The sequence below is a fragment of the Chionomys nivalis genome, chromosome 9, assembly GCF_950005125.1.
Source record: "Chionomys nivalis chromosome 9, mChiNiv1.1, whole genome shotgun sequence".
In the NCBI taxonomy this organism is placed as follows: domain Eukaryota; kingdom Metazoa; phylum Chordata; class Mammalia; order Rodentia; family Cricetidae; genus Chionomys; species Chionomys nivalis.
Window position 1 is genome coordinate 15,065,892 of NC_080094.1, and position 27,450 is coordinate 15,093,341.

General features: G+C 50.7%; 1 protein-coding gene across 1 annotated transcript in view; it reads left to right on the top strand.

Annotated features, from left to right (window-relative positions):
• Positions 1 to 21,612, top strand: part of Jph2 (junctophilin 2) — a 58,746-nt gene extending 37,134 nt beyond the window's left edge. The window contains exons 3-6 of the mRNA XM_057781921.1: positions 15,635 to 15,753; positions 17,757 to 18,472; positions 19,103 to 19,197; positions 19,925 to 21,612. Of these exons, the coding sequence (XP_057637904.1) occupies positions 15,635 to 15,753; positions 17,757 to 18,472; positions 19,103 to 19,183 (916 nt within the window). The 3' untranslated portion in view covers positions 19,184 to 19,197; positions 19,925 to 21,612. The remainder of the gene's footprint in view (positions 1 to 15,634; positions 15,754 to 17,756; positions 18,473 to 19,102; positions 19,198 to 19,924) is intronic.
• Positions 21,613 to 27,450: the final 5,838 nt, after the last annotated feature.

Below are 27,450 nucleotides of genomic sequence, written 5' to 3' on the forward strand. Positions count from 1 at the left end.
GGAAGGCGGGAGAGATTGACCTGGTGCCTAGAGCCTGGGGTATTGTAAGGGCACATGAGATAGCTCTGTGAGTGCTTATGAAGGGCTAGCTGCCATGCTTGGCACAGAACAACGGCCGTTTTTATTATTATAACCCTTATCTTCCTCCTGCTGGTACTGACTGCAGAGTCAGAGTCCAGAACAGGGCGAGCTCTCCGTACAAACCCCAGAGTCTTACATTCCCAATAGTGACCCCAGTAGAACCTGTCTCTGGCTACCTTGAGGGGGGTGTGGTGGGAGACCACAAATAGGAGGGGCTACATGGGGCCCTATGTCCAAAGTCACCCATGGGCAAACCACATCCCTCACACTGTCTTGTTGCCTAACTGCTGAAGCTCCCTCCCCATCAGCCCAGGCTTCCTGCATTCCTGTCCTGGAAGGGGAATTAGCACAAGGTCACAAGGTCTAAGCTATGACTTATAACCTCACAGGGCTTGCTGTGGCCCGACTTGAGTCTGGTCAGGGCTGAGTTGGGGTACAGGACTCTGATCCCCAGGTTGAGGATGATGCCATGGAAAAGAATTTCTCAGAGGCTCACTTGGTGCCCTCCACCCTAGCTGAGTTCTCTTTTGAAGAGCTAGCTGGAGCAGGTAGAGGTATGTATCTTACAGAAGGACACACTGAGTGGCCCTCAGGATCTCCCCCTTAAAAAAACAGAAACAAAAACCATAGAGCCAGGTGGTAGTGGCATATGCGTTTAATCCCAGTACTTGGGAGGCAGAGGCAGGTGGATTTCTGTGAGTTTGAGGTCAGTTTGAAAAGCAAGTTCCAGGACAGCTGGGGCTACAAAGAGAAACCCTGTCTTCAAAGGTCAAAGCCAAAACAACAACAACAAAAGACAAAAACCAACCAAACAAACAAAAATCAAATAAACAAACCCCAAAACCAAATCAAAACAAAAAAAACAAAACCAAAAAACACCCAGTCCCCCCTCAAAAAAATCCCAATAGCACTGGGGCTGTAGTTCAATGGTAGGTACTTCCCTAGTCCACGTGAGGCCGTGCGTGTGTGTGACATTCACTTGGTTCTAAACTTAGTCTACCTCTTCTTGTCCTCGCCGCTGCTTCTTGTCACTGGCTGCTGTTGTTTGTGGATTCCTTTCTGCAAAGATTGAAGGTGGAGTGCGGAGACAGGTCATGCTCGCCAACCAGCTCTGAGAAAGTGTGTATTTCCAGGCCTACTTCCTTCTTTGCTGTTTTTTATTACGTGTATGCAGACCAAACTGGCTTGGGACTCAGTATATAGTCCAGACTGGCCTTGAACTTGTAATCATCTTGTCTGGGCACCTGCAGTGTTGGGATTAGTGAGTTGCCATGACAGGCTCCGCTGACCTCTAAGACAAGCCTGATGGCAGATGCTATAATCCTTGCACCTGGCAAGTGGAAGCCAGAGAACCAGGAGTTCGAGGCCACTCTCCAGTGCATAGTGAATTGAAGGCCAGCCCGGGCTACACAGAACTCTGTTTTAAAAAATAAACAGTCAGAAGGAAAGAAATGGAGTTTTTAACAATTCTGCTTAATGAATGACCTTGAACTATTGGTCACTCTTGACTCCACCAAGAGTGACCTGGGGGCTTGGGAAGTGCTCAGTGGGTTAATGCTCTTGCTCCACAAGCAGGAGGGCCTGGTTGAAATCCCCAGCCCTGCACTTGACTGCAGGAGCAACGTAACCGAACACTGTGAGGAGAAGAGGAAACCGTAGGCCCACTGGGGCTCCATGATTGGCAGCCTAGCTCCAGGCTCAGTGGGGGACTCTGTTTGATGGAAATAAGACGGAGAGTGACAGAGGAGGACACTGATATCCTCCCCTGAATTACCCAGGCATGAGCATATGCACTGACTTGGACATGTACACATACCCTACCACATACACACATACACACATACACATACACACACACACACACACATGAAGAAACACTGTCCAGAAAGATTTCTCCTGCCCCTCTTTTTCTCTCTAAGGACTAGAGTGAGGAGTGGGGTGGGTATCAGTTTTTGTAAGGGGCATGTCCTGTAAGGGCTAGATTTATAAGGGCCTGTCCTCAGGGAACTAGACTTTTGGGGACTTTGGGCAAGAGGAGCCCCGCATACAGCAGGCACTCATGGTGACCAGTTCTCAGCGGGTCTTCGGCGTTCTTACAGAAGGACAGATGTCAGACACACGGCTTCCACCAGAATCTCATCTGAAGACAGGAGCTGTGCTCTTGTTCTGTTCCTGTGCAGTTCCCCTCACAGCCAAAGCCCGCTCGGAGCACCGGAGCAAGAGTCTCTAGAGTGGATGGGAAAGATGCAGGGCCATTCTAGCCTCGTTTTTTAATCCCCTTGCTTGTGCTCGATAAGGAACAAGCCCAAATGCCAAGCGGATCATCACAAGCTTACTTCTTTTTTTTTTTTTTAATATTTATTTATTTATTTATTTATTATGTATACAATATTCTGTCTGTGTGTATGCCTGCAGGCCAGAAGAAGGCACCAGACCCCATTACAGATGGTTGTGAGCCACCATGTGGTTGCTGGGAATTGAACTCAGAACCTTTGGAAGAGCAGGCAATGCTCTTAACCTCTGAGCCATCTCTCCAGCCCCACAAGCTTACTTCTTGATCATGTGAAGCCCTTCTTCCATTCGACAGTTCAGGGACCAGGATCCATCTACCTTGTATTTCTGCTACCTTCAGCATGTGGCTTCTAAGGTCTCATTCTCTGTTGCTGATAAAAAGAGAAAACACACTCCAGGATACCCGCGGAAGGATTTTATTGGCTAGGCTGGGAAGCGGCTAGATTATATTCTCTCGCATTCTATTGGCCAGAGATAGTCACGTAGCCTGTAAGGGATGCTCGGAGAGGGTCTAGATGCGTGCCCAGGAAGAAGTGGAGATGCATTGGTGAACTGTTCACCTTCCTCAGCCATTTGATAAACGTGGTGAGCTGCCACACCTGGCATTTTTACGTGGGTGCTGGGGGAGTGTAACTCGGGTCTTTGTACCTTTGAGGCAAGCCATTTACTGAGTGAGCAAAATCTTGTAGACTTTGCTTCACTGGGTTTGGGGCCATCCAGCTTCCTGTTGTTGGCCCCAGACCTATGCCCTTAGCCATTTTCCCCCATGGGCCTAGCATGTCCCCCCTCCCCAGCCCATCTCTCCACTCTTGTTCTATTTGTCCCCTTCTTCCCCTGAGTGCTCACTCCCATCTGACTTGTTCCTATAAATATATCGCCAGCCTTACCTAAGGCCCCACGGCTTGCCCATAGCATCTCAGGCCCTCCACATCCTTCCTCATTATTTAACTAGCCATGTTTGGTCACCAGGCATTGAACCCGTTGCTTCTTTGTCTTTTCCCACTAGGACACCTCTTGTTCCTTCTTTCTACCACTCTAGGCCCAGGATCATAACCTCATGAAGGGCTCAGCAAGTGTTTCTAAATCACTATCTCAAACTCCTTAATATTATTGGTTTTAAAGGACTTCACTGGGTGGGTTATTCTTCTCGGGAAATTTGAGAGTCAAATCTGTTACAACAAGCAAAACCTTTTTGGGGTGTAATGTAAAAAAAATGCAGTTGTAGACCTACTGTGTGCTGGGCACAGCATTCAGGGATGCAGGGGTTATAGCTGTGAGAGAGACAGGGTAATATCTGGCCTTAGTGGGCTTCCTGGTGTGGTATAGTCCCTAGCTCTGGGGCAGTCCTGGCTGTCTCCAGGTGTACACACTCATAGCTTCTTAGCATTATAAAGACTCTGGACCCCCAGATACCAAGACTTTGGGATTCCCCCATTTCACAATGGGGAAACGAAGACACAGACAGTAAGGCAAGTCAGTCAGAGTCATAGACTAGGAAAAAGTAGGGGTGTGGGCTGGGGAGATGGCTCAGTCCCCGTAGCTGTGGACTGGGGAGATGGCTCCGTCACTATAGCCGTGGGCTGGGGAGATGGCTCCGTCACTATAGCCGTGGGCTGGGGAGATGGCTCCGTCACTATAGCCGTGGGCTGGGGAGATGGCTCAGTCCCTGTAGCCGTGGGCTGGGTAATGGCTCCATCACTATAGCTGTGGGCTGGGGAGATGGTTGCGTCACTATAGCCGTAGCCTGGGGAGATGGTTCTGTCACTATAGCTGTGGACTGGGGAGATGACTCTGTCACTATAGCCGTGGGCTGGGGAGATGGTTGCGTCACTATAGCCGTAGCCTAGGGAGATGGTTCTGTCACTATAGCCGTGGACTGGGGAGATGGCTCCATCACTATAGCCGTGGGCTGGGGAGATGGCTCATTTGGTAGAGTGCTTGTCACTCAAGAATGAGAACCTGAGTTCAACCCTTGGAACCCATAATAAAAAAACAAAACAAGGGGCTGGAGAGGTGGCTGAGGGGTTATGATAAGAGCACCACTGCTCTTCCAGAGGACCTGCGTTCAACTATCAGAAAACACACGGTAGTTCATAACCATCTGTAACTCCAGTTCTGGGGAATTGGGTGCCCATTTCTGACTCTGTGGGCACCAGGCACACCAGTGGTGCAGGTACATATGCATGCAGGTAACGTGTATAAAAACTGAGTAAATCTAACAAAAGTAGACTAACAACACAGGGGTGTGGCAGTGTACTTGTAATACCAGTTTGGGAAAAGAGGTGACAGGCAGCCCTCCCTCCAAGGGGGGGGGCTCACTGACAAACCAGCCTAGCATACTCTGGGGGGGGGGGGTTCCAGGCCAATGAGAGAGCCTACCTCAAAAAAAGTAGATGGCAACTGAGGAATGACACATGGGGTTGTCCTCTAGCCTCTATGAGCACACACAAGGATTCACTTGAATGCATGAACTCGTAACACGTGTACACACACACACACACAGAAAAAGAAAGCCAATCAGCTAGTGAGTAAATGTGATTAAAAGAAAAGAAAAAAGAGTTAAAAAGGTAGGAAAGGGCTGTAACCCAGGCCAGGTGTCACCAGAGCTTTCCCGTTTGAACCCTCCCTCGGCAGAAACCTCTGGGATGGGTTCCCTCATCCCCTGTATCCTGGGGACACACTCATCATTATAGCTGTTGAGCGGTTCTGTGGCTGAGAGGTAGTGATGGTGGGTGTCTCTTCTGGAGCCTGGTGCCTGGTACGGTCTGCTCTGGTAGTCACTGGAACAGCCTTTGGGACCAGGAACACGGATTTCTGATTAGGGGTGGGAGGGACCCCTCAGGGTGCTTCTTCCTGCAGGGTCCCAGTGGAGGCGCTGGGGCTATGGGCTGCCAGGCCCCAGGAGGAAATGGGAGCTGCTTGGAATTCCTCCCAGGGTCCTTATCAGTTTCTATTCACTCTGGGATGGGGCTAAGGGGGTGTGCTGGTGCCTTTGGGGGCTGCGCCGAGAAAGCCGGAATGCCACAGCTGAATGCCACAGCTGAGCTCCACCTGGGGAGGGGCCGGAGCCGGAGGCAGGGAGGGGGCAGTGCAGACTAGGGAGGGCTCAGCTGTCACATTCCTCAGGGAGAAAGCTCCTGGGTGCCTTGTCCTTATTTAGGCAGGAGATGTCTGCTGACTTGGGTCTGCGGGTGCCACGGCAGGACAGACGCCTCACCCTCACCAGGTGGGTGGGGCAGGGTGAGCACAATCGGAGCTAAGTCAGCAAGCTCTGGGGTAGAGGATCCCAGCAGACCCAGACACCTCAGGGTGTGACAAGTTTAACCCTTGAGGAGGCAAAGCGCCTTGTCAGCAAAAAACAGCGACCACCATTTGTGGGAGGTTTTCAGTGGCAGCCCACAAGCCCCAGGGGGCGCTCATACTCACTGCTGGATGGCTTGCTGGGCATGCTAAGTAAGCAACTGGACCCTCCCATCTTACTTTGGTGAGAGCTACAATGGAATTCCAGCCCCTTTCCTGCTGGAGTGTGTGGGCTGGCTACCCAGCCTACCCACCTGTTAGGGAGCATTGCAAGCCAGAGAGGAGGGACAGTCTTCTACAAATTTATACAAATCATGCCCCTTGGACATCATCACTTTGGGCAGATCTTGTTTGTTAGAGTAACCACTAGATCTAGCACACATTCAAAGAGAGGGAATTACACAAGGCTGTGACTTTCAGGAGCCCTCCAAGAAATCTGCCCGGTACCCCCAGTTTTCAGAAGAGGAATGCAGAGATTAAGTGACTTGTATAGGTCACACAGCTAGGAAGGGCGGGAGTTGGGGATTCAAATCCAGATCACATGGTCATAGACTCCGTGGTCTTAACCTCGGTGGCTCAGTTAAGTCTTTGTGTTCACAGCCCTGTTCACAAACCAGTGCCAGTATGAACACACCAGGAGGGCAGATTCCAAAACAAATACATCTATTGGTTCGTGCACGGTGGCTTTTGAACGTGGCTGCTTCGAGGGTTTCTCTTCCGGCCATTTATAAAATGTCGTCTAAAGATTGGAAGTCTGGGCCAGGCATGGTGACTCACTGGAGAGGCAGGAGGATCTCTGTGTGTTCAAGGTCAGCCTGGTCTACAGAACCAGGACGACGTAGAGAGACCCTGCCTCAAAAAACAAAACAAAATGAGTGCACTGGTTTTTTGGTTGTTTTCATTTGGTGCTCGTGCTGGAAACTGAGGCTTGGTACGTGCTTGGTAAACCTCCTGCTGCTGTACCTTGGCTCATGAGTGAATTGTTTTGGATGGAAATTGTAGCACGATTAATAGACACCCAGAGACAGAAATCGGGGTTCAACCCAAAGGTCAGAAAAGCAAAGCAACCAGCCACTGGCTCTTAACCTCTACCTCAGTCCGAAATGGTGATCCTGCCTCCAGGAATCTCAGAATGAGACTGTGTCTGAGAGCTGTCTCCTCCCATCTTATCATCCTCTCTAGGGTTGGGATTACACACCACTGCTGCCCCAGTTCTATGGCAAACTAGTGCGGTTACTGAGACTAAAGGTGTGTGACATCACTGCCTGGTCTGTAAGGCTGACCAGGGTGGCTGTTTTACTCTCTGAACTTCAGACAAACTTTATTTACTAAAATACAAATGAAATATCACTACAGGGAGGTTCCCTGAGAGACTCCAAAGACCTCTGTCCTTTGCACAGCAAGCTCTGATGGGCTTGCTGGCCCACAATCCCCTGCTGTGGCTTCTCTAGTTGCCAAAGTGTGGTCCACAGTCTACCAGGAACTACTAGCCCCACAGAGAGGTGAGGGTCCCTGCTGGTGACTGCCTGTTCTGGGGCCCTTCAGACCAGCTGCAGGGATGTAGGGCCCACACAAAGCTCCCGAAGTGAGAGGTTGGCTTAAGGCCATTTTCAATTGCTGGCTGTTCTAGATTGTGACTGGAGGTGAACTATTGGAAATCACACAGCACACTTGAGGACTTCGGGGCTGGGAATCTGGGCTCAGTTCTGGTCAGCCCTGGCTCTCTCAAGCTGCAAGCTTTAGGGGAATGATCTTCTGTGCCGGCACTTCTTCTGCAGTGAACTGGGGTGTCTCAAAGATGATTGCAACCATAGGAGCCATAGCTTCCTATTGCTGCTACAATCAATGACAGCCAACTTGAGACTGAAGATTCTTGCCTTCAGTTCTGGAGCTGGGCTAAAGTTGAGTGTTAGCAGAGCTGGCTACTACTGTGTGCTCAGTAGTAGGAGAGCCCAGTTGTTGCCTTCCAGCTTCAAATGGTCATCACCGTGAAACTTGGCTCATGGCCCTTCCTGCATCCTTAGGGCACTTCTCTGGTCCCCACACATCAATTCTTCCTCCTTTGTCAGTTCTTCCTAGTGTGTCTAATTATATTTGGGATTACATGTAGGACCTACCTAACCCAACACAGTCTCCGTCTCACATCTGCCAGGCCTGTTTGTTAGATAAGGGGACACTCACAGGTGTCTGTGATTAGGAGTGGGATCTTTGGGACTATTTTTTTCAGTCTCCCCCCGAGTAAGATGAGTGCCTGGAATACAGTTAATCTCCCAGCGAGTCAACTCTTAGTCTAAGGCTGAAAGGACGGCCTCTCTGTTACCCTCCCACACATTGAAGCAGGTTTTCTGTACAGGAGGTTCCTCTTGTAAGGAGACATCCAACATGATCTGGAGGCATCCTTCCCTCCATTCTGAGGGATTCAGGATGAGTTTCACAGTGGAGAGTCTCTGCCTAGCGCCTGGGAGGGCAGGTATCACATAGACTTGGAGCCCACACCCTTATGTCACCTCTGATGCCCACTTTAAATATTCATATTCGAAGGCTGCTAACATTTATATGAAATCTGCTCTGTGCTGTGTCTTAGTTACTCTTCCAGGCACTATGATAAAACATCCTGGCAAAAGCATCTTGAAGGAGAAGGGATTTATTTTGGCTCTCAGTTTGAGGGTACGGTCCATCATGGGAGGGGGGCGGGGAATCAAGGCAGCAGGAGCCTGAAGTGGCTAGCCATACCACATCCACACTCAGAAAACAGAACATGAATGCTTAGCTAGGGTTCCTTTTTTTATGTGGGCTGGAAGCCAAGCCCAGGGAATGGTGCCGCCTCTAGTGGGCAGGTTTTCCTGCCTCCATTAACCTGATCAGGATCATCAACCCTACAGGTGTGTTCAGAGATTTGTCTCCCACACGGCTCTACAGCTCATCAAGTTGATAACTGAGATAACCATAACAGGGCCCGCCCCATTCCAAATGGTTTCTGTATATTGCTATGAGTTGCTAACTCAGCAACTCCATGCTATGACTCTGGGCTGTTTATATCACCATTTACAGCTGAAAAAAAAATCAGGGCACAGGAACTTTAAGCCGCTCATTCTTACACCTATGCTCTTAACACCTCCAAACACTAAAATATAAGTGGCAATTTTTTCCTTATAAAACTACTTGCTTCCCAATTTTCTTCTACAGGGAATTAGTGCTATTCTATGATATATAATATTTGTAAAATATATCTTTAATATATGGAATATAGAACTAAGAAAATAAGCTTATATATGTGTTTACATATTATAAAATAGAAATAATAAATTGCCAGCTATGGCCGCATAACCAGCCCAGGGGGCTTTCTCCTCCCAGCAGCCTCCTGCTCACTCCACTCTCAAGACTTTTCACCTTGTCTTATCTCTCCCCCCAGACTCTTCATCTTCCCAGAGCAGGGGCCATGTATGGCTCAGCTTTCACTTTAATAACCAATGGGTAAGTGACTGACCTCCCTCTTCCTCAGTGGCAGGGTCTAGCTTAGAAGCGGCATGAACCCTTAATCTCTTTGTCATTTTTTTTCTTATTAGAAACAATTCTCACATCCCTAACTAGGAAAATGAAAATCGTAAAATACGTAGAAGAAAATATAGGGGAAACTCTTTATGACCTTGGGTTAGGTAAAAAAACCTTAGATATGACACCAGAAGTCCAAATAACAAGAGAAAAAGGTAATGAACCTCATTACAATGAGGCTTTTGTGCTTCAAAGACTCCCCCGTTAAGAAAGTGAAAAGTTGGCTAGGTGACTCAGCAAGTAAAGGTGCTTTGGGTGCAAGCCCAGGGACCTGGATTCACCCCTTGAGACCTGTGTAAAGGTGGAAGTGGAAAAACCATTTTAGTTTATTTAATTTTTTATTTTTTGAGACAGGGTCTCTCCCGGAAGCTGGAATTCACCAATTTGTCTAGAGTGACTAGCCAGCAGACCCCTGGGCACATCTGTCCTGCTTTTCCAGTGCTGGGGTACAGACATATACCACAGAGCCTAATTTTTCACTCAGGTGCTAGGGGTCCAAACACAGGTCCTCAGGCTCACACAGCAGGCACTCTACCAAGCGAGCCCTCTCCGCAGCCACTTAGCCGACTACCTTAAGGACTTGCTTCCTGCTGTAGTGTTTCAGATGTGTGCCAGGGTCACCCGGTGGGTGGGGTGGTTGGGTCCCTAGAACATGACTGCACCCATCCCATGAAACTCGTGCCTGTCCAGTAGTCCACGGAACAAACCGGGTGCAAAGTGCTCCTCAGATAGCCAAGTGAATGCTGGTGATGTCAGGAGAAGAAACGTTTGCTTCGCCATTAGGACAGAGGGCTGCAGACTTTTCTGTAACAGACCAGAAGGAAAATTCTTCAGGCTCTGCTCATCGTACCGTCTCTATGGCAACCACCTAACCCCAGACAGTACACAGACGAGTGAGTGTGGCTGAACTCCACTGAAACTTTATACAGACACAGACATTTGGATCCCGGGCCACTTTCCCGCGTTAGAAAATATTACCCCTTCATTATTTTTTTTCCAACCACTTAATAAAATAACCATTTTTAGACAGAGTGATACAAAAAACAGGCAGAGGCTATATTTAACCAGAGGCTGAATTTGGCCAAGCCCTGCACTAACTTTAAGAGGGGTTTCAAGGCTTTCTATTGGCGATTGTGTTTGAGGGGGTCCAAAATAGTGCCTGGCTCATGACAGACACTCCCTAAAGTTGTAGTAAGTGAGTGGACAGATGCATGGATGGGGGTCTTGAGCATGGGGGGAAGGGAAAGGCCTTCAGGCTGGGGAACAGACCAACCTAAGTCCTGGAGTCAGAGCACATCCATCCTCCTCTGGCTCCAAGAAGCCACTCATATGTGCTGTGGGCAACAGGGAAAAATCCTGTCTCTGATCAAGTAGCCTGGAGCCTAGGGATGGGAAAAAGAAGTGGTGTCTGGTGTGTGTGTGGGGTAAGTGCTCCCCAAAGTGGCCGTGCTGAGTGATGTCCCTGCACCGTTCCAGAACTACCAACCTTATTTTTAACCTGGCTGCTGAAAGATAATCCAAAAGCTACCAAGAAGAGCTCGTCTCCCTGCCCCTCCCCTTGCCCCAGTTACTGTTCCCCGCCCTCCCCCCAGCGGGCACAGCATCACCCTAGGAGACCCCCACTCAGAGACCACATCTGGATGTAGGAGGTGGCCAGAGGGAAGGAAGTACGCACCCCTGTGCTTCCCATTACAGCCTGGGCTGGAGAGGGCCACTGGCGATTAAAGACAGCCATCCAAGGCTTCTACCCCACCCCCACCAGCAGGCTGGGGACAGCTTAGGATGGAGCTGGCCTCAGCACTGTGGACACTTGCCTCTCAAACTGGAGTCAGCAGAAGAGGGAGAGACAGCTTGCAGGGCGTAGGTCCCTTCCATTCTGAATCAGTAGGTTTCCAGTGTAGTTTGAGAACGGAACCCCAGGTGGTGATGACGCTGGGGCCTGTTCAGTGGCCAAGTGGCACTGACAAAAAGCTGTGGCCTCTGGGTGACAGCAGTGCCCCCGTCCTTCACTGTAGGGTCGCCTGATGCACCCCATGAAAGCTACCTTGAGCTGGGCGTGGTAATTCCCACTCCCAAAGGTCACCTCTAGCGGAGAGGCCTGAAAGCAAGCTGTGTAGCAGAGTTGGGCCACATTTAGAGCATGGTGGGAAGCTCATGCAAGGCCAGGCCCTCAAGTATAAGGAGGAGCAGATTCTCTGGACATGCGTGCAGGGCAAATACGGGGAAGGCAGGTGCAGGCAGGGTGGAGACGTAAGGACAGGGAATAAGGATGTGGCTGGTTTGGGGACCCAGAGAGTCCAGACCAGTGAGTGCAGGGAGATTGATAAGGGATCAGCCAGCTAGGCTGTGGGGTGGACAAAACATTTGTTTCCTGCCATCCCCGCAGCCCTCATGCCTGGAACAGCGTGGCCACCTCCATCCCCACGCCTGTGCTGGCTGCCAGCTCCCCAAGTCGGCAGGAAAGAGGAGTCCTTCAGTTCACATGACCAAAAAAGGGCATCTTCTCAGCAGGAAGGTCGGCCTAGGATTTCTCTTTCCCCCACCTGAGATTGCAGGTTCCCAGGGAAGTGGTTTTTTCTCACACATGGCCACACACGGGTCAGATTGAGCAGGGGGCTTACCTACCACGCTGTTCTGATGTCAAAATGTCTTCTGGTCCTAACCACCACCAACACCACCTGTCTCAACTGTCATCATGATGTAGGAAACATGTCCCACCTGCCGCTCATTTCAGTTCTCAGAAATTCTACAAGGAGAGGATTGTCATCTCCACCCTTCCGTGGTACAAAGAGAAAGCCACATGCCAGAGGCTCTGGAGTCCTGCTGGAGCTGAACTGGGGTAAGGGGAGGTGCAGACACCAATTCCGTCTTTATTTAAGATACTCTTTCTAGTTTGCTCATCTGGCATTTTATGTTTGTACTAATTTTACTGTAAAATATTGCATTAAAATATGATTTAGGGAGGCTGGGTGTTTCAGTGGTTAAAACGCTTGCTGCAGAATCATGAGACCCGGAGGTCCGGCTCCCAGAATCCACACGAATGCCAAGTGGGTGGGACGGCACTCCTGTACTTCCTTCGTCAGAATATGAAGGCAGGACCTAGAACAAACTGATTAGCAAGACCCTGGGTCTGATTGAGAGACCCCGTCTCAGTGAGTAAGATGGAAGAGTGATTAGGGTGATTACCTACATGGACCTCAGGATTCCATATGCATGACACACTGTAACTCACACATATGTGCCTACACACATGCAAAGCATATATACACATGTGCTCATGGCACACATGCAAATAAGCAAAAAAATAAGATAAAATATGATTTCTCTTGTTTATTGAGCTTTTTGGTCATCTGAGTGTCTCACCTCACCTGAACCCACAGAGCCAAAACTGGGGGGCAAAGCTTCTGATCCCCCAAAATCTTGCCCTTCACCATGAAGCTCCTGAAGCATGTGTGCACACAGGTACCTGTGTGTATGCACCGTGACCTGGGAAGTTCCTGATTGTGTGTGCACTCGGGTGCCTGTGTGTATGCACTGTGACCTGGAAGCTCTTGATTGTGTGTACACAGGTATGTATGCACCGTGACCTGGGAAGCTCCTGATTGTGTGTGCACACAGGTACCTGTGTGTATGTTCACAGACTGAGTCTTTCCTGAAACAAAGAGGGAGACAGTATAGTCTGGTGGAGAAGGCGGGGTCTGGGAATCTGAGCTGTGTGATTGGAGATCTGACGCGTGGAAGGCGAGCCTGTGGGTAGAGTGTGGGCTCCAGTTCCCCAGTGCCATCACTTCCTCACCGAGTTCCTTGGTTGGTTTCTTCTGTTTCGGCAAGTCTCCAGCCCCATACCTGACTGAATTCTTGCCGCCCCATCCCCCAGGATCCAACCCCCACCGGCACTCTACAAGAAGTTTCTTGTACTGCATCCTCGGGTTCTATAAGCCCTCTCTGGGCACACCTCACAGCTGCGACCCGAAACTCCTGCTGTCGTGCGCCAGGGCTGAGCTGCCTTACCCAGTCAGGGTGGTCAGCTTCGGCCACAGCCAACATTCCAAAGCTGGCATCAGATGCACAGAATTCGGGGTCAGGGTCAAAAGTGCCAACTTCCACATTCCTTGGCAGCATGCTAACTAACCTGTCTGTGCCTCAGTTTCCTCCTATGTAAAATGAGGAGACCGGGAGCACCAGCTTCCCAAGGCATTCTCATGACTTGTGAGCTGTCCTGTGCAACTCCTTCCGGCCTGTTTGTGAACAGGGGCTGTTACCGAGGTGGGCATTGTTCTTCAGTTAGTCATGACGGATTGTGCCAACAGCTGGTACAAATATCTCTCCAATGCCAAGCATGCAGCAGGACAAATGTTTCGCCTTTGTTCCTGTGGCATTCCAGGGTGGGTCTTCAGGAAGAGTCTTCCTTCTACGGGCTGACTGACAGGCTCAGGTCCTCTGCTCTGTTTCTTCGAGTAAAATATTTTTATTAGTTAAAAAAAGTCTCTATGTGTATGGGTGTCTGACCTGAATGTATGTGCACCACGTGCATACATGACCCACAGAGGCCAGAAGAGGGCATCAGATCCCCCGGGACTGAATTTATAGACGGTTGTGAGCCGCCATGAGGGTGTGGGAATTGACCCGCTGAGCCATCTCCCAGTTCCTCTACCGCATTTCTTGCAGCTCACCAGAGGTTCTGTGGATGGAATTCAGGGGTCCAAGTCCCAAGAAACACAGCCTGAGGAGGCAATTCCCAAGCTTGTGATACCGAGAAGATGCTCTCAGGAGAGGGGGCAGTGAAAAGCAGATAGACAGGAAAGGAAGAGGCTGCGCAAGGACTGGTCTCAGTTTCAGACGTGTTTGAGCTTAGCACAGGGGCCTGGGGGTGGGAACTTGGTGGCCGCAGAGGGAGCGGGCTGGCATCATCCAGTCTGCAGGAGACTCTCTGGGGTTGGGGAAATGGCACTTTCACTTTGAGCACAGTAGCTTTGCTGGTTGCAGTTCCCTGGGGTGGCAGGGAGTCATGGGCAGTTGGCAGCCACAGCAGCTAAGGCAGGTACATTTGCTCCACGAAGGGGCTGGGTCGGGTACCCAAAGTGCCGGTGCACATGTAAACTGAAGGTTGGTATTTCCTTCAGTTCTGGGAATAGGCAGTAGGCCATAGGAATGCTAGCTGTACCTATGACTTTGTCTCTAACAGAAATCATCTAGCTCTGCTCATTTATACTTTTAAATTGTGGTGGTTAGTAGACCTGGTAGATATTTTTATTGTAGGTGCCATATTATTAATTTGTTCTTTTATGTATTCTTTAAGAGTTTTTTTTTTTATTTATCGTGCATCTGTATATGGATGTATATGTGAATGCAGGTGCTCAATAGTTCAAAGAGGCTGTTGCATCCCCTGAAGCCAGAGTTACAAGCAGCCATGAGCCACCTGATGTAGGTTCTAGGGACCATACTTGGGTTGTCAGAATAGATAGACTTTTAGCTACTGAGCCATCACTCCAACCCCACAGATTTGTTTTTAAAAATGTTTTATTAAGTGTATCAGTCCAGCTGCAGCTCTTCACAACCCCATACACTTTGCACGTTTTAAAACCTTGTTGCTATCGTTACTATTATCGTATGTTTATGGTGTGTGTATGCTTGCATGGAGGTCACAGAATAACTCTGTGGAGTTGGTTTCTTCCTTCTACCTTCACATGGGTTCACAAGATTGAACTCTAGTCCAGGCTTACTTGGCAAGCACATTTACCTACTGAGCTATCTTGCCTGTCTCTCTCTCTCTCTCTCTCTCTCTCTCTCTCTCTCTCTCTCTCTCTCTCTTTTTCTGTAATTAAAACTTGGTTCAGGCGGATGGGATCATGCATGGTTTTAATTCCAGCACTTGAGAGGCAGAGGCAAGTGAATCTCTGGGAGTTCAAGACCCACCTGGTTTACACAGCGAGTTCGAGGCCACCCAGGGCTACACAGTGAGAGACCCTGTCTCAATAACAAAACAAAACATTGTCTGGAGGAAGAGTCTACAGGCTTCATCAGTTGGCCAAAGAAGGGAGAGAGAATCGGTGACATGAAAGAGGTTAAACACCCTGTTCTGGGGGTGATAGCCTCTTCTGTATTCAACCAGTCACAGGGAAAAGGGCTTTATTGATCAGACCTGGAAATAACATATGACAGGTCTTCCCAGAATGCACTGGGAAGGGTGCAGTCATCTAACCGTACCTAAGTGTAAGGGAGGCTGGGGGAATACAGTCTGTGTATACCTAGAGACTAGAGGACTGGCCTAGGGAAAGCCTCGTAGTCTGGGCCAGGGGACTGTAATACTCATATTCCAAGTGAGAATCTTTGCCCAGGGTGACTCGCTGTCTTAGACAGGATAGCCAGAGAGCTAGATTCTAAATCTCCCACCATATTGTCTCCTTAGGACAAGCCACGCCAAAGCCAAGGCTGAGGCCTCAGAACAGGCTGCCCTGGCTGCCAACCAGGAATCCAACATTGCCCGCACATTGGCCAAGGAGCTGGCCCCAGACTTCTACCAGCCAGGTAGGGCCAGCCAAGGGTGGAGTGGGCAGGGGAGTCCTTGGGTGGGCTCCTTTCCTCACTTGCTACAAGGTGGAGATGCCTAAGCGGAGCTCTGAATACAGTTTGGAACCTGTGGGTGTGGTACGAACAAGAGATGAGAGGTTACAGGGGTTAATGGGTGACACACATCTCTGTCCTGGGCAAGACTGGGGCGGGATAGATGAGGCTCCTACTGTGGATGGGACCCACCCCAGCTTGTCTCTTGTTCCCTCTCTTGGCAAGAGAGATGAGGGGAGCTGGTGACGCTGAGATAAACAGGTCTCTGGTGCATTGGGGAGGGGGGGTCAAAGGGCTCTCCGTACCTTTCAAAAGTTTGTGGGATGTGGTTAGAATTTTCTTTGGGCCACCAACCAGCTCCCAAATAAAGTCACAGAGATTTATTATTAACTATGAATGCTCAGCCTCAGCTTAGGTCTGTCACCCAGCTCTGTTAACTTAATTTAACCTGTTTCTATTCATCTACGTTTTGGCTCTGGGCGTTTTACCTTTCTTTCATTCTGTATTTCCTACTTTTCTGCTTTCTGCATGTCTTGCTGGTTGACCCCTGGAGCCTTCCTGTCATCTCCTTTCTTTCTTCTTTTTTTCGAGCCTAAATTCATCCTCTTATTTACTCTCCATGCTCAAAAGTCCTGCTTACACCTCTTCCCTTGCTATTGGCCACTCAGCTTTTTATTAGACCAATAAGGTGCCTTAGGCAGGCAAGTAAACACATCTTTACATAATTAAACAAATGCAACAACCTTTACATAGTTAAATACTCTCCAACATAAAGAAATGCAAAACATCTTTACATAGTTAAACAAATATTCTGCAACAGTGGGGCATTGATCAGGCACTGCTTGTGTGTCAGATAACATGCTGGACTCTGGGGACATGCAGCTAGAACCCAGAATCAGGAAGAGTCACACAGGCAGCCTTGCCTTGGTTAACACAGATTCTTATGTTTAAATCCTTGCCTGCTACTCACCAGCTTTGAGACGTTGCGCAAGGGGAATGGTAACCCTCAACCCCGGAGCTGTGACGTGGGTACAAGAATAGTGCCCACTTTCTGGGCATGAACTAAGTGCATGTAAAGATTGCTGTGAACTCGCAGTGGCTGCAGCTCTTGTCTCCCGCATCTCACATGGAGAATGAGTTCTAACTGAATGGTCAGACCAGGACTCTGGGCCCTGGCCAGGTCTGTGGGTCCGAATTGACACTGACCGGGCTCTCTTGAGTTCTGGATTCAGTGGGTCTGGGTGGAGCTCGTGAGCAACACACCTAATGAGATCCAGAGCAAGCGATGGAGCATCTGAAATCACCTTTGAGAGCCACTGCACAGGTAGACCTACTGGATGCTCCGGCAGATGGAGCTAGAAGAGAGGGTTGCTGGTTCAACTTACAGAAATGGGATAGAGTGTCATTCAGGAAGCTAGAGGGTGCAGCAGGCGGTGGGGGTGTGGCTGAGTGCAGAATCGGGGAGGGGACACAGTCTGTGCTTGACAGAGCTGTGGCGCTGGCTGCTGAGTGCAGATTGGAAACACCATTCTGGCTGCAGCTCCCCATCCAAAGGTCTGAATGTTCCCCCTGCTGGTCACAAGAAGAACTGCAGTAACCTGCGTTGGGTGACCATTGTTCAGCGGCTTTTGCAAAGTAAACTTTTAAAAGAATAGGAAAGGGGTGATTAGGCCCATTTTTCAAACAAATGGATGGAAAGAGACCAGATAAACGCATCATCTGGACCCTTTACTGTGTGATGCTGGGTAAATGACTTAACGTCTCTGGGTGTCCTTTTCCTCTGTGCAACAGAATTCACAATCTCACCTACCTCACAGGGTTACTAAAACTGACTGCTGCCACCACAGCCTGACCCTCAGTGCAATGAATGGCGGCCTAGTAAATGAATGCGGCTCACAGACGGCTGGCCCAGGACTGCCCAGCAGGCCTTGGGTTCGAAGCCTACCTCTTTCTGCTGTCCCTGGCAGGTCCAGAGTATCAGAAGCGTCGGTTGCTCCAGGAGATCCTGGAGAACTCGCAGAGCCTGCTGGAGCCCCCAGAGCGGGGTGCGGGCGCCGGCCTCCCGGAGCGGCCCCGGGAGAGCCCGCAACTGCACGAACGCGAGACTCCGCAGCCCGAGGGCGGACCTCCGTCTCCGGCTGGGACGCCCCCACAACCCAAGAGGCCCCGACCCGGGGCGTCCAAGGACGGCCTGCTGAGTCCGGGCGCCTGGAATGGCGAGCCCGGTGGAGAGGGCAGCCGGCCCGTAACGCCATCCGATAGCGCAGGCCGTCGCAGCCCTGCACGTCCAGCCTCGGAGCACATGGCCATTGAGGCGCTGCAGCCGCCGCCCGCGCCGTCGCGGGAACCGGAGGTGGCGATGTACCGTGGCTACCACAGCTATGCCGTGCGCACCGGGCCTCCCGAGCCCCCGCCCTTGGAGGACGAGCCCGAGCCCGAGGTCTCCGAATCCAACTCAGCGCCCCCGTCCCCTGCCTCCGCCAGCGCCCCGGAGGAGCAGCCCCCAGCACCGCGAAGTCCGGTGCCCGCCACAACCGCCACTCTGGAGCCCAAGCCCATTGTCCCTAAAGCAGAGCCCAGGGCCAAGGCGCGCAAGACAGAGGCCCGAGGTCTGAGCAAGGTCAAGAAGAAGGGTCGTAAGGAGGTGGCGCTGGCGGCAGAGGCCGAGGTGGAAGTAGAGGAGGTGAGGATGCTGCGTACAGAGGCCAGCCTCTGAGATCCCTGGGGCTCTAGGCGTGGGTGGGGAGGGGTGCGCGCTTTAGCGCGCGCGGAGAGAAGAATGACTTGGGAAACTGAAGGCAGGACAGGACAAGAGCCAACTCCAGAGGTAGTGGGACACTAGGCAGAGGAGCAGCGGCCGGTGGGAGACTGAGCAATAGAGGGCATCTGCTGAGTCTACGGCATTCCGCCAGGGTACCAGTCACCTCTCGGTTCAGGATGCAGCAGTGAGGGCTTCCTGGGGGTGGAGGAGGTTCCCCACAGGGCTTGAGTTCTGGGCCTCTGTTGGAGTCCAGGAACCCAGCACAGCAGCAGAGAGTAAAGCCAACCATCAGGAAGGTGAGTGGAAGGGGTTCCAGACCGCCCTCCATGTGACTTGCCATATGTCCTTTCGAGGCTCTGGTAGATTGGGTTAATTAGTTCCAAGAATTCTCCCAGTTGAACTAGGATGCAGCATCCAACTGAGGACAAACCAGGATGTTTTTAGGAAGTACCTTCCAGAAATCCTGACTTCTCGGCCCAGCCTTGTGACCTGGTTGGGGATGTGGGGGGTGTCTAGAGGTCCTAGGGACTCAGCCTTCCTTCATGCCTTCAGGTACCCAACACTGTCCTCATCTGTATGGTGATCCTGCTGAATATTGGTCTGGCTATCCTATTTGTTCACCTCCTGACTTGACTCTCAGCTACCAGGTATGGCCAGAGCATGGAGCCTGGAATTCACGGTGGTGGGGCTTGGTACGTGGTACTGGGCATGAGCTTGTGGTTAGGTAATGCCCATCCCTTAGTGTACAGGTGTGATAGGCCTTGCACCCCCCACATTTGTGTGCTCACACGCACTCAGCTCTATCTCCACCCTCTCTCCACTTCTGCCCCTCCACACGCCCCTAGTTGGTTCAGTTTTCTCCTCAGGGTGGAGTTTAGGCTTAGGCTAAAGGACAGAAGCCCTCACAGGTGTGAGAACCTTCCTCCTGCTGGGAAAAACCTTACAACCCAGGTCTGGAGCTTGGCCACACTGCATCTTGCCATGCTCCCCAAGAGACGCCCTGCTTTAATCCTGGCTTAGTGTGGACTGGAAGTTTCCAGGCAGCCCCAGGAGAGAGGAAGTTCTTGTTTTTGTCACGGTGTAATAGCTAGGGGGCAGTGTTAGCCTTGTGGCCATAGCTCTGGGGTCTAATGCTGAGCTCTGGAAATTCTTTGTGTCATTGGACACCTGGGAGCCCTTTCTTCAGGCACTGATGACTTTGGGGGAAGAGACCCGAAGATAGCAGGAAAGGGATAGGAGCAGTGGGCCAGTAGGGAACAGGGATGGGGGCATGTCTCTGATCCCCTTGCAAGGCAGAAGCCTGGTCCCTGCCCAGCTCGTGGCTCAGCCTTGGGAGCCGTTTCCCTCTGCTGACTGGTGCTGTCTCCTTTAAAGCCAGGAGTTCCACTGAGGATGCCAGGATTTGTCTTTCTGCAATGCCAAGCAGGTGTCCCAGGAGGACTGGACTGTGGACCTGAAGCCTTGCTCCGCCCACTCCATGGATGGTTAAAGTAGGCCACCGTGAGCCCATCCTGGGTGCTGGGATGCCCAAGGAAGAGAATGTCTGGGTACCCTCCAGGGCAAAGGATGCACTGAGGGAAGAGCCCAGGTGGTCCCTAGCTCCTTGTCCTGCTCCCACATCGATCCTCCGCCCTGCCTCGCCTTGCCCTGCCACCCTTCCCTGGGCTTTTGTGTGCTTTGAAAGATGTCACCTAAGCAAGATATTAATACAAATCTCTTCTTCCTACGCCACCACCAACCTAGTCCTCTGGTTGATGACTTGAGGCCACCTAGGAAGATGACGGGTGCAGAAGTTGCTTGGGCAGTGAAGGTGTGAAGGGCCTGTGGTAGAGCTGACCTCCCCAGTCCATGCTGCTCCAACGTTTACAGAGTCCTGGAGGGCAGTGTAGGAAATGGAGAAGCCCCACTGAATATACCAGCATGCAATGCTCTGCATCGTCCCATCAGTCCAGTTGGCATCCCCTAGGACCAGCAGCAGGGGACACCTGAGCATCTGAGCCTTTGGCTGGGAGTCACCAAAGGGGTCTGCGGTTGGGGTAGGAAGAGGGCAAGGCATGTTGGTGATGGCCCCTGATGTTGAGTGTGAGTCTGAGTGAGTCTGGAGTTCATTTGGGGGCCACTAATGGGCCCCAGGTCATTGTGTAGGAGTCCTAGGCCTGAGAGCTGCAGCTACTGTGATGTACTATGAATCGGCTTATCCGCTGTGGGATCAGGGGAGCATGGTGTGGAAACCTGTGGAAGTCAAGGGCTACATCCCCGGTGCTTATTCTCTGGCAGAGAGAAGCTGAAGACAGGCTTTATCCAGGAAGACAGGAGTCAGTCTGGACTCCATCTGGGCGCAGCCTATGCAATAACAAATTGTGCTTGGCAGAAGGTTTACTTGCATGCACCTCACTTAAAGACGTTTGCACCACACTGCGTGTTTGGGCCCTTGGGCTGCCTGGGTGCAGCCTGGCGGCTCAGGACCTGTGGTTCCCTATTTCCAAAAGGATGGGGGAAATAGTTTCCAGGTCCCTCACGTTTAGGGAAGAGGAGGCGTGGCATCCGAACTGAGTTGGAGGAAGCTGCTGATTCTCTATGACTTCATTTCTTCGAACCCCTCAGACTTGGGCACGGAAACCAGGCCTCCTCCTAGAGCAGCCTCAAATATGGATATTGGGGTTCAGCTTCCTTTTCTTCTCAGTCCCTGGGCGTCTTCTCCTTGAGTGTCACGCTGGCTATTCCCAGCACTGCTGGGGCTTGGTGACTTGGTTGGAATTGCTTTCTACAGAGAGGAACCTGCAGATGCTCCTGTACCGGCCACTATGGGCAGGACTTTGCCTCTGGTTGGGTTTTCCTGGACTCTAGGGAACGGGGGTAGGTGGGTGGAGGTTACTCAGGCGGTGACAGGCCCCAGGCCTTGACTCTGAGGTCATTGCTCTACTCTGGGTCCGGGTTCAGCCCTGGGGACAAGCTTGTGACTGTCGGAGGCACCAGGGTTGTTTTTTTGGAAGTATGAGATGAGGGGTTAGGGTTCAGGATGCCAAGTCTGTTCCCAAAATAAATCTGCATCTTCTCACAGATCCAGCTGTGGTGTGGTGTCTGCTTGTGGGTCCAGGATGAGGGGTGGAGGCTGCTGGGTGAAGGACGTGGGAGAGGCTGGGAGGTGGCGGGTCCTACTGCATCACACACATCCTCTTTCTAAAGATGCTTCCATAAAGCATTGAAGGGTAGCCGAGGGGCCTCCAGTCTGGAAGAGGCCCAGGACCACGCATCTCTCACAGTCTTTTTTTCCAAAGGCTGCTCTAGTTAGCTTCTGGCAGCAGGAAGAGCCTGCCCTTGGAGATGGAGGCTTTCTGGCCTGCAGTCCTGGCTTGGACACTTTATTTCTGGAGCCTCCATTTATAGTGTTCCACCTACAAAGTGGGGGTAACCGTGCCTACCTCCTGGGGTTACCATGAGCATCACATTAAGGACTGATAGGGTCCGAAGGGTTGGGTCAATGGGTAAAGTGCTGTGCAGGCCTGAGAACCTGAGTTTGGATCAACAGAATCTGCACAGAAGTGGAAGACAGCAACACATGCCTGTAGCTCCTCTCTTGGGGCTTGCTGGGAAGCCAGCTTAGCTGAAATGGCACACCCCAGGTTGAATGAGAGACTCTGTCTCAAAAAATGTGGTGGAGGGGCAATTGAGGTAGACATCCTGATGTCAACCGCAGGCATCCATGTATACCCACAAGTACCCACAAGGCAAGTGCACCACATATTCTCTCTCTCTCTATCTCCATCTCTCTCTCTCTCTCTCTGTCTGTCTCTATCTCTTTCTCTCTCTTAAAGCTGGAATCTCAGGTATCTTAGGAGGGTTTTTTAGCCAACAATGACGTGAAGCTTCTGATCCTTTAGCTTCTGCTTCTTCTGTGCTTACAGGTGTGATCACCACACTCGGTTTTTGCAGTGCTGGGATTGGTCCGGGTTTTTTTTTTTTTAATTTTTTAAATTTTTTTGTGCATGTTAGGCAAGCATTCTACGAACTGAACGACATCCCCGTGTGAGAGGCCAGGTTTTCATGGCTTCTCTCGTGGCCCATTGGAAGCTTGCAGGCCCAAGGGAAGAGTCAGTGCTTTGACTGAAAGCGGTTGCTACATTCTTTTTCATTAAAGACAGTTTTCTACAACTTTGGGAAACCATAGCAGTGACACCCAACCGTTACTGACTGTAGATGAAAGGCAGGAAATTCAGACAGGGGAGCCTCGGGATAGAGGGCTAACCATAATAAACCTCTCACTGCTGGCTCCGGGGCGTTAGCCATCGGAAAGGTCCCGCGGATCCAGCTCCAGGCACTGGTGTTTAGGACTGGGAATCAGCAGTTACAATGACCTTCCCTTCTGTCTCACTCTGCAGTCCGGCTTTCATAAGGACATTTGGGGCATCTCAGCATTTCTCTGCATACAGGCCCCGAGAAGTCTGCAGCGGAGCTGGGAAGATGTTGGGCATCAAACCATGTGGGCATCTTTCCACATCTCTCATCTGCCTCTGGCCAGTGCCGACGTGGCTCCTGAAGATACTGCAGCCTCCAGAAACCCACAGACTAGTTGTGTAGTCTCTGGGAAGGAGGGCAGTTGGTGGCTTATTCTGGCTGGTGAGATGGGTTGTTGAAATCAGTTGGCCAGATTGTCTGCCTGCCCGGGAAGACAGTCTGGCAGCTTCTGCTGAAGTTAAACATGCACCTACCCTATGATCCAGGATTCTCACTCCCCCGTGTTTACCCAAAATAAATGGAAACATATGTACAAGAAGACGTGAACAAGAATGTTCATAGTGGCTCCGGGTACCGCTGCCAAAAGCTAGAAACTCATGTGACTGTCAACAGGCAAAGCAGAAAACAAATGGCTCTGCCCGTCACTAAGGGATCCGCGACGGAACAGTGAGGAGCCATGACAGATGACAGGATCCCACTTCAAAACGACTGTGTTCAGCCGGGCGATGGTGGCGCACGCCTTTAATCCCAGCACTCGGGAGGCAGAGGCAGGCGGATCTCTGTGAGTTCGAGACCAGCCTGGTCTACAGAGCTAGTTCCAGGACAGGCTCCAAAGCCACAGAGAAACCCTGTCTTGAAAAAACCAAAAAAAAAAAAAAAGACTGTGTTCGGTGAGAGAAGCAGACATGTACACATCACGGATGGTGATCCGGAATTCTCCAAAAGGCAAAGCCAGGCTGGAGTGACAGAGTTAGCATAGCGGGTGCCTAGAAGGGGTGGTGGTGGCCATAGAGCAGGTGGGGTTGGCTAGCAAGAGGTGTGAGTGAGTTTCAGGGGAATGTGAAGGCATCCGGTATGGAATGGTGACGACACATGCGTTGGCCCAGATCTACCAATTTGTATCCCTAAAGTCTAAATGAGTACATAATTTAGACCTGGTTTTTTAAAAAATTTCTTGGACAAGTTTGAAATAGAAATTAAGACTCTTCAAATTTTTGTGTACCTATTCTCTTTCTCTCTCTCTCTCTCTCTCTCTCTCTCTCTCTCTCTCTCTCTCTCTCTCTCTCTCTCTCTCTCTCTGTGTGTGTGTGTGTGTGTGTGTGTGAATGCTCATGTAGAATCTACATTGCAGACGAATGCTAGCATGTGTGTGCCTTGTGCTACACACATGGGTGGAGGCCAGAAGACCACCTAGGATGATGGTCCTTAGCTTCTACTTCATTGAAGTCAGGGCTTGTTAGCTGCTGCAGAGCCAGGCTAGCCGGCTCACAGGCTGCTCAGGTTCTGTTTCTACTGCCTAGCTTGTCATAGAGTGCTGGGATAGCAGACAGTCCTACTGTGTCCACAGAGCACTGGGGTAGCAGACAGTCCTACTATGTCCATAGAGTGCTGGGATTACAGATGGCCCTGCTATGTCCACAGTGTGTTGGAATTGCAGATGGTCCTACTGTGCTCATAGGGTGCTGGCATTGCAGATGGCCCTACTATGTCCACAGTGTGCTGGGATAGAAGACGGTCCTACTGTGTCCATAGAGTGCTAGGATTGCAGATGGTCCTACTGTGTCCATAGAGTGCTGAGATTGCAGACGGTCCTACCATGTCCAGCCTTTCATGGGTTCTGGGGATCTCAATACAGGTCTGTGCACTTGCATGAAAGCACTTTGGGGAGCCGTATTTAGCTCAGAAAATGCAGACATTAAAAACAAAGGTAAACTGGTCCAGCGCGAGCCGGTTAAGGCCAGTCCCACATCCACTAGGTCCCTTCATCAGGACTGGGTAGAATGTCAGCTTGACGGCCTGGCTTTGCTCAGTCACGATCAGCCTAGGTATGGGTTCATGGGTTCGCTCTCAGCTTATAAGAGAAGTGGAAAGATAGCTGCGGGTCCCCGACTTTGAGGTGGAAAGAGTGGCCTTTTAAGGGGCAGACGTCGAACTGGGGAGAAGAATCAGGTACCACAACGACTGATGCTCACATAGGCGCTACTGCCTTCTAGTTCTGTGACCCTGGGCCAGTCACTGATGCCTCTGGGCATCAGTCCTTCATCTGTGAAGTTCAGGCAATCCACAGGTGCACAGATGAATGGGAAGACACTGAGGTGGTTGGTATTCGTGGTGAGCCCAGGCCACAGGGCTCTGTTGGTGCAGGCCTGACGTCACACTCTTCTTCCCCATAGGGCAGCAGGAAAGAAGGAACAAGCAGAGGCCTTCTCCTTGGCCTCCGCACAGATTATGTTTCTGTTGGTTGGGGGAAAAAAGCCTGGAGAAAGTTGGGCATGGGAGTACACACTCATGATTTCCTGTGAGGCTGAAGCAGGGAGATTGCAAGTCGAAGGTCAGCCTAGGTTATACGGGAAGACCTGTCTAAAAAATCAGGCTCTTAGAGTCCCATTCTTCTGTGCTGAGCTATTGGCTACTGGTGGATCCCGGGAGGGAAGAAATTCTGTCTTCAAATGTGTCCACACTGATGAGACACACACACTAGTCTCCACTGAATGGCTTTGAACCTGTGGTCACACAGACAGCTCTGGCTAAACCCAGTGGTCCGTAAAACAAAACAAAGAGGTATGAGAGAAAGTGACCTATAGGGAGGGAGAAGCGTTGACAGGGTGGGAAGGGGGTAATTGAGAGCAGGGGTAAGAGATTCAGAATGCCACACACACACACACACACACACACACACGTGCACATCTACACAGGCACACACACAAGCACATACACAACCACACAGGCACACACACACACATGCACGCACCCAGGCACACACACATGAATTGTCAAAGAAAAAAATTTAGCTTAAAAAAATCTAGGACTCACAAATGAGAGGAAATGTGATCTTTGTCTTTCTGAAATTGGGTTGATTCGCTTAAAACTGTTTCCAGTTGCCTCCATTTTCTGGCCCGTGCCGTGACTCCACAGGTTGTTTTCCATAAGGTAGCGATTGTGACTCCACAGGTTGTTTTCCGTAAGGTAGCGATTGTGACTGGTGCTACAGAAGACGTCAGTGCTCAAGTGAAAACAGCAGCCTAGGATCTCCTGAGAAGAGTGGGAGGAGGGCAGGGCTGGGTGGGGGGTCTTCTCCAAGGTCCCTGCAGTCTGCAGTCAGGCCTGGCTTTCAGCACTTCATCTCTGGGCAGGCCTTCTATGTGGGTTCCTCCTCAGTCCCTTGAGAAGTGGACTGTCCAGGCAGTCACAGCAGGGGTAGGGACACAGACAAGGTTGCCAGAGGCGAATGGAGGTAGCTGAAGGATCGCCACCTTCCACCCCCAGTGACCCCGAACTCCTCCTTTCTGGGAGGAAAATCTATGGTAAGTTCAGTCTTTCTTGGTCTAACTTCTGGGATGACGTTTTAAAACCTGACCACGGGGGGAATGGGGCCACCCCACAGTTATACTCTCAGTGTGTGGAGGGGCACACTTTCTGCGTAAGAGAGGAATCTGGGTGGTACTTCATACACCCCAAAGGTACATTTTACTCCTATGAAATCTCCGGAGTCTGCGACGACCTACTCTTTTTTTTGGTTAGGGACTCCAGGCCAGGGTCACCCTTCCTTACTGCCACCCAGTGAAAAAAAAGCAAAAACAAGAAAACAAATCTCCAAACCAAAGACCCCAAGTCAAACCAATCCACCATCCAACCAAACAATACCAGCTGGGTACCCTTCTGTCTCACCTGCTCACCAGATGGAAGGGTATCGGTGTGGGCCCAGAAGGTGCCAGAGCCTGGATAGATTTGTCTTGGCAGATTGTTTCATAAGGGTTACTGCGCGCCAAGTGGTATTATAATATTGTCATGGCCACTTCAGGGTGGCTGTAACTGTTGGGAGAGGACTGGGATATGGAGGCTTAGCATGAAGGGCAATGACCTATGCAACTCTGCTTAGGTCAGAACTGGATTCCAACACATTGTTTCACACAAGCGTGCAATTTAGCGGCAGGGTTATTTATGTAAGGTGCAGTTCTTAATTTTTACCACCAGGAGGCGCAACTGCTTCACACATGAGCACAGACTCGCTCTGAAAGGCATTAATTTAAAAATAAAACCTGTCATAGTTATTACTTGCTTTAGTCTATATGTCCCTCACATCAGTTCTGAGATTTTAAGCCAGTACTGTGTTGTGCAGATAAGAATCCAATATTTGCTCTTCCAAAGGACACAGGTTCATTTCCCATCAACTACATGGCAACTCACAACCTTCTGTAACCCCAGTGCCACACCCTCTCCCTAGCCTCCAAGGTCACCAGGCACACACATCATGTACAGATACATAACAGGCAATATACCCAAACACATAAACTAATAATTAAAAAGGGGCTGGAGAACAGAGGTTAAGAGCACTGCTCTCCCAAAAGACCCAGGTTCAATTCCCACCACCCACAACTGTCTGTAACTCCAGTTCCAGGGGATCTGACACCCTCGCACAGACATACATGCAGAAAAAAGTCAAT